The sequence below is a fragment of the Crocodylus porosus genome, unplaced genomic scaffold (assembly GCF_001723895.1).
Source record: "Crocodylus porosus isolate Cpor-Errol unplaced genomic scaffold, CroPor_comp1, whole genome shotgun sequence".
NCBI classification, from domain to species: Eukaryota; Metazoa; Chordata; order Crocodylia; family Crocodylidae; genus Crocodylus; species Crocodylus porosus.
In genome coordinates, this window is record NW_017728907.1 from 14,677,454 (window position 1) to 14,685,011 (window position 7,558).

The window sequence follows — 7,558 nt, forward strand, 5'->3', positions numbered from 1 at the left end:
AACAAAATTCTGCCCCTGCAGAAAAATCACCTTGTTAGACAATGAATGTGTACTCTGATAGAAAAAGAAGAGACAGAAGCTGACAAAAAATAGAGGAGGGGGATAAAAAGAAATGGAACTCAGACTGGATAGTGCATGGATCTATGGTAAAGTTCAAAGGACAGATAGCTCACGGGTGGGGAGAAGCCACATGGTGTGGAGATGATCCTGTGTTGCTCATTGTCTAACTGAAGGTCTTTCTCTTGCTTTTATCCTGTTGTTAGATGCAGTTAGAAACGAAAACTTGTTTGAAAGCAGCAAACACCCAAATCCTCCCTCCACCTCAGTAACAGTTTTAAACCCACTTATTACCCTGTTTCTTCCTCCTGCCAGAAAGACCTCCCTCCCTTCCTAGGGCTTATTTGTATAACAGCTCAGACAACACCACATTGCAACACATGCTGCTTTCGAAAGACAAACTGAACATGTATGTCTGTGTGCATGCACACACACACAATGAAACACTGCCCCAGGTCAAGGTCTGAGAGGTGAATTTGTAACTTGGGACAGACTGTTAGGATTTAGATTGTAATGTGCAAACAGGCTGCCCATTCCCTTTTCCACCCATCTCCCTCCCATTCCCCAGAATCCTCTTTGTCAGGAAAACTCGATTCCAAAGTTCCTCTCCCACTTTAGTCAGCGAGGGAGAAAAGGAAGGACACATGCCCGAGATGCAGCCAGGTACCCAGGCTCCCCACTCCATGACAGCGGGCTCATTTCCTCACTTCCGTAAGTCATTCCCTGCCCCCACCCTCCAACCTTTATCAAGATGTAAAGTAAAAATTCATTAATGTGTTGCTGTCAAGCAGAGAGCCAAGCCATACCCTATGCCTTGTCTCAGACCCTGATGGAAGAAGTGCTGATGCGACACACAGGCTGAACAGTCCCCTTACATATGGCTATTGCAAACTGCAATTGTTGTCCTTGGTTCTCTGAAACGACATAGCTTTTTACATGTCCTCCTATAGCATGAAGTACTGATCAAAGTGTTTGTGGGGGATATAACTCACAGAATATGAATTTCAGAAAGAAACAAGAAGTTGCAGCCTCATGTTGAACTCTCCAGTAGGTATGGGAGTAATTTATTTGACTTACTGCTGAGGATAGGTACAAGAAGTAATGTGTGCATGAGGCAGCAGTCAGCAGGGGTGTCTGTTTTCTCTTGCAGCTATTAAAAACGCTTGTGTTTAAAAAACCAATAGGTAATGGGATGCCATTCTCTAATTTACAAAATATATTTTGGGGAGTGTCATCCTTTCAAGTTAATAAATGATTGCAACGTGGAATGGTCAGGAAACCTCCATTAAGATGAGTTTTTGGAAAGAAAATGCAGTTTTTTCAACATGGAGATTTTTGTGGGAAAAAATGTTGATTTCTGCCAAAAACACTTAAGTTTCTATTGGGACAATTACAGTGAAATATGTTATGTCAAGTCCAGGTGAACAAACCGGAAGGTGGACTTGAACATATAAGAATAACTTGTTTTTTTAAGTGACCCAAAATATTTAATTTTGAATTCTTGGGGGTTATATAATTGGCTTCTTGGGGTTATATAATCCAGCTTCCTATTGTATACTTTCTGGATAACAACATCCCCATTATGCACTGTGGCTTTCCCTCATACCAAACTGCCTCATACCAAACATGTGCCTCCTGGGGGGTCACATGACTGACTGCATTATGGAGGTGATTGTCTGGCCTGGGAATCAGGCCTTCTGGTGAGAATGGGGTTGTCAAGTCCCCAAGCTACAATTCCCATGAACCAGAACATCACTATACAAAAATGCAGTTTACTATTGCTCTGATTCAAAATGAAGCATTTCATATCAGGTCAATAACCTGAAAAAAAAATACGTGGGGAATATCAAAGTGTTCATTTTGATTGACAAGATCTTAATAAAACACTTTAACATTTCCAGATCCATTTTTTTAGACTTTCCATTCAACAGCAAATATTGAAATTTCCAACTTTTCATTTCTGTTTAAAAGGAAATGTCAGAATTTCTTGTGAGAGTGAATTTTTAAATCTCTCTCAGCTCTAGTTGCAGTCATGTTACAGATAGGAGTGGTTTGTGTTATAAATTGGTTGATCATAAGCACATCAGCAGAGAAGGGGTATACATGCTTTTAAGGAACCTACGGAGCAGCTGGACTATCAGAATAACTATTGACCTAACCACTTACTAAGATACTTGCAAATCATTTATAAACCCTTAACAAACCATTTAAAAATGCCCCTAACTATATGATGTGATCCATCTTGGGTTTGTAAATGTTTCCAAGTGGCAGACCCATCTCATACAAAACAACCAATTTCACTGTTTTATTGTTGAATAACATTCTGTATATTCATGTCAGTGTCAGGTTTACATTGCCTTCAATGCGTGTGTTACAACCACGGATCCTGGTTTTCTCTGATTTAAAAAAATCTCCAATTTTCAGTTTAAAAAAAAGTAACCCCAAATCCAGATTTTTCTGTGATTTAAATGAAACACCACTAATACACACACACACACACACACACACACACACACACACACAGAGTGGTGTTTCATTTTAATCATGGAAAAATGTGTATTGGGGTAACTTTTTTACTGAAAATTGGGGGAGGGGTTAATCAGAGAAAACCTGGATCCCTGGTTACAACCTATATGTTGTGCAAACAGATAACTGTGGCACTCGGGTTATAGTAGAATTCCTTGCTGGATAATAAACAGGCACACTTTGGGTTCAGATCAGCGCAAAATATTTGGTGATCTGGTGCAAACTGTGCTGCAGCAAAACTGAATACACATCATATGTTAAGCAGTGCTGAGGGTGGTCTTTCACAGAAGCTAAGACAGATGTGAGCTGTACATATTTTGAGCCTAACTCTGCTACCTTTATCTTGTGTTCTAATCTGCATCTGCACAAATTAAGTGAAAACTATGAGTTTAACACTGTAAGTCAGACTCCTTCTGTGATCTGGCCTCTTTGGGTTGAGATGGTATCACAAAAGTCACTAGATCCTGTCACGTGGTAATGGCTTTGGTATAGGAAGCCCTTTTGGCAGCATGGACTTAGCATAGCTGGCTGTCTAAAAAGTCCCTAGCACAGTGATTCTCAACCTGGGTGCCACAGCACCCTGGGGAGCCCTGAGATCAATTTTAGGGTGCCACACAATGTTAGCACTGTCAGGTGTGCAAACATGATTCACAAGATACAACTAGAGATTTCAACTAGGAATTCATAATGTTAAAATCATTGTGACCTGCTGTGGTCTTTCTGAGTTCTAGAAACAGAATTCCTCTATCGTTTTTATGTAGTCAAAATAAGGATGAAAATAAAGTGCTGGCATTTTTCTGAAGGGTACCTTGAGTTTAACAAGAGATGCCTCAAGTCTAAAAGGGTTGAGAACCACTACCCTAGCAGCTTCCAGGGAAGGACATATGAAAGAGTTACCAGCTCTACCAAGCTGGCTCTGTGGGGCGCTAACCATCCTGCACAGTTTAGAGCAGTCCTGAAGCTGCTCTGAACTATGAAGAGCATAAAACTAATGTCAAACCAGACTCTGCAAGAGGTTCCTTTGTATAATTTCCCCATTTTACATGCATGGGGCACAGGCTGGTTGTAGCTAATAATCTGGCCTTGACATTCTAATGGTAGCATTTTGCAGCCATTCTGCACAGATCTGAATGGCTGCACCAGGTGTAGGGCAGTGGAGAAATATGATCAGTATAGTGTTAACCAGTTGCAGATGTAATCCATGTGCTTTACACAGTAGGATGTTCTTTGACCCAAGAAAGGGAGAGAAGCAGTGGAGAGGAAATGTGAATTCTAGTTAGAATATTGCTCCTTTGCACATGGGCATATTCAGAGGGCAAAGCGATTCAGCTGGACTGGACATGCTCAGGAGCTGCTTCTGAACCTGTATATGAAGGGTGCATTGAGGGTAATCTGCCTGGCAGGTTTGTTAGGTCAGGTCACCCCACCTAGAGAGCTGAGCCAATCAGAGGGCATGAGGGATGGGAAAGAGGGGTTATAAATATAGCAATTGGAGACAGCCTCTTAGACTAGGTGATTGACTTAGGCAGGGATGAATTTCTGTCTCTGCACCAGCTTGGATTCAGGTGGGTGGTGGTTGTTTTCGTGGTTCTTCGTCCAGGGTGCTCTCTCTGTTTCTTTGCAAGTAGTACTGCAGGGAGGGCCTGCTCTCAGGTGGGGTCTGTGGGTGCTACCACATACTGCTACCACAACTGCTAAAAAGCTTTAAGTGCCACAATCTGAGAGATGAATCTGTGCACAGAATGGTCTTTCTGCAATGCTGAGCCCTGAGTTGCTGGAAACATTTATAGTCTGAAATAAATATTCCTCCTTAAGCAGGAGAGTTTAACAACTGCGGAGAAGAATCAGTTGGATATGGTTTGAGGAAACTGGTATAGGATTCAGCCATAGGGAAAAGTGGCTAGTGTTATAGGAGTTACAAACCTAAGGCTAGCTGTGCCTCTGAGTTGTGATGACAGGAGGAAAGGCCTTTAGCTAGAGATATCTAGATTAGTGTTAGGGGCAGCAAATTGTTCATTCTTTTGGTATGTGTGCAACAAACAATCATCCCACTATCAGTAGTGAGCCAAAGTGAGTGTCCAGGAAGAATGTTTAATCTGCTTGGGTTGAGCATTTAGTCACACATCTGGGTCCTTGCAAGGCTGTTTTCATTGAGCTGCAAAATCAGTGAGATCTATCAGGTACATTCTTGGTGTAATAATTATTTGGGAAGGAATGCACAGTCAAGCTTTCTTGAACATAGCTGAAACAAACACCACCACCCAGGAAGTTTTCTTGTTCATCATGCTCACTTAATCTTTTCCTGGCTTTCACATGTAGCCTGCAATCAATACCTTTACTCTGAGTTAACAATTGGAGCAATGTAGTCTGTACAGCATAGCTCTGACCTGACATGTGGCTTATTGTCTTTTGCACTCCTGACAGCCTCCCTGGCCACATCCAAACGAGTGTGTCCAGACCCATCTGCAGTGCCACACAGTACATATTGGCACCTTGCAGCATGGGGGGATTTTTGTGCAGAAAACCTGTGCATAATAGAAGCGGGGCGGTGCGTGTGGTGGTAGTGTACATCACCCAAAACCAGAGCCTGGTCAGCTGGAGCCACCTGCAGCTGTTGGCCAGCTCCCAGCTGCAGGAGCGCTACAGCTGCAGCTCCCCGAGGCCCCCAGGACCACAAGTAAGCACAGTTGCTGGCCCCAGCCTCCCCTACCCCATCCAGGGTAACCTGCCACATTCCAGAGGGTATGTAGCATGGGTGTTCCTGGGGACAAGTAGCAGTGGCACAAGGTGTGCCACTGCTACTTGTCCTTGGGGAAACAAATAACTGCGCTTGTGTGGATGTGGCCCCTGTGTCTTTTTTACTACATCGAGTCCAGTTACTGAAGTTTGGTGCCCACTGGCTTTACTAGGTTCTGATTGTTTTGGGGGTGGAGCAGAGGGAATAGGGGGAAAAGGTACAGTGATTAAAGCATCATCCTCTAGCTCCTGAAGTAAGGGAACTGGGATTATTTAATTTTCAGAAGAGAACGAACACTGAGGGGGATTTAATAGTAGGGGTGTGTGAAGTGGGCCTTATTTGATTTGGATTCGGCCAGAATCAGGAACCATGATTCGATTCATTGATTCGGATCACTGTCCCCGATTTGATTTGGCCAAATCCAAATCTGAAGATTCGATGCTGATTCAGAGAGTCAGAGATTCGGACATAGACACAGATTTAAATGTTTTTTTCTACATACCTTGGTACCAGCACGGCTCAAGATCACTGTAATGCATGGAGCATCCCACAGGAGTGCGGGGGGGGCTTCCACATACTTGGTGGCAAACCTGGAAGTGGACCGGAAGTACTACCAGTCCACTTCTGGGTCTGCCAGGGAGTGTGCAGGGGAACCCTCTGGCATCCCTCTGGCTTGGCAATCATCCATGAGGGGACCCTGAGTGCCCCCCACCAGACCCAGGAGGCACTAGTTGCCAAGCCAGAGGGGCACTAGGAGGCCCCCTTGCACGCTTCCCAGAGGACCCAGAAGTGGATCAGAAGTGCTTCTGGTCCACTTCTGGGTCTAATGCCGAGCACACTGGGGAGCCCCCCACACTCCCTTGGGACACTCCATGCATCCCAGCATCGCAGCACTCATGAACCCCTGATACTTAGAGGTATGTAGAAAAAACATTGAAAGGTGTCTATGTTTGAATCGCTGAATCTTTCCAAATCTCTCCGAATTGATTCGGAGGGTTTTGTTTCAATTTGAAGAGATTAAAGGTTTCTATGATTTGATTTGGAGATTTACCATCAAATCGGGCCGTTGAATCAAATTCGGCCATCGAATCTCCATCAAATCAAATCAAGGACCAAAGCTAATCACAGCCCTATTTAATAGCAGCCTTTAACTGAAGGGGGGTTCCAAAGAGGATGGAGCTGGACTGTTTTCAGTGGTGACAGATGACAGAACAAGGAGCAATGGTCTCAAGTTGCAGCAAGGGAGGTTTAAATCGGATATTAGGAAAAACCTCTCTCACCAGAAGGATAGTGAAGAACTGGAAAGGGTTACCCAGAGAGATGGAATCTCCATCCTTGGAGATTTTTAAGGCCTGACTTGACAAAGCCCTGGCTGGAATGATCTAGTTGGGGGTGGTCCTGCTTTGAGCAGAGGGTTGAACTAGATGACCTCCTGAGGTCCCTTCCAGCCCTAATTTTCTATGATTTTAAGTATGTATTCAAGCCCTGCTCTGGACTTGCATCAAAAGTTCTCCCCAGTCAGCTGAGCTGTAAATTGTTACTTGGTCATTTGGGTTGCAGAGTCAAAGGTGACTGGATGTAATGGCAGCCACATCATTCCCTTAGGTGCTTTTGGCTGCAGAAACTGGTGCATCTTCACCTTGCTAGCCCAATGGGCCATTAGCCCTTTGATCATTTTGAGGTCTGAGACTTGCCAGCTGGCAGCCATTAGCAGTTTTTAATATGAATTGTTATCATATGATCTTGGTTTCAGTCACAGAGCTAAATACAACTTGGCACTGATACCTATTACCCATGGCTAATGCTTTTTGCACATGTGCACACTCAGAGGGCAGGGCAACTCAGCTGGAAGGGCCCAGAAATATATAGAATAAGGTGTGGCAATTACTGGACATGCTCAGGAGCTGCTTCTGAACCTGCATATGAAGGGTGCATTGAGGGTAATCTGCCTGGCAGGTTAGTTGGGTCAGGTCACCCCACCTGGAGAACTGAGCCAATCAGAAGGCATGAGGAGTCAGAAAGAGGTGATATCCACAGTGATTTGAAAGTGTACAGTTTTCTTGGCTTTGACTCAAAGCTCTATGCCTGCTGCAGCCAGTTTGCTGTTGCATGGTGTTCTTCGGGAAATTCACCCCTTGAATGTCTTCATTGCTACGTGAAACCCAAAGTGGTTTTTTGAAGTTGATCAAGCTTTAAGTTGACCAGCTGGTATTACAGGTTACTGGCACATGCCCCACC

General features: G+C 44.1%; 1 protein-coding gene across 1 annotated transcript in view; it reads left to right on the forward strand.

Moving 5' to 3' along the window:
- The first annotated feature begins 690 nt into the window (after positions 1-690).
- RXRG (retinoid X receptor gamma) overlaps positions 691-7,558 on the forward strand; it is a 121,617-nt gene continuing 114,749 nt past the window's right edge. The window contains exon 1 of the mRNA XM_019530838.1: positions 691-768. Coding sequence (XP_019386383.1) covers positions 702-768 — 67 coding nt within the window. The 5' untranslated portion in view covers positions 691-701. The remainder of the gene's footprint in view (positions 769-7,558) is intronic.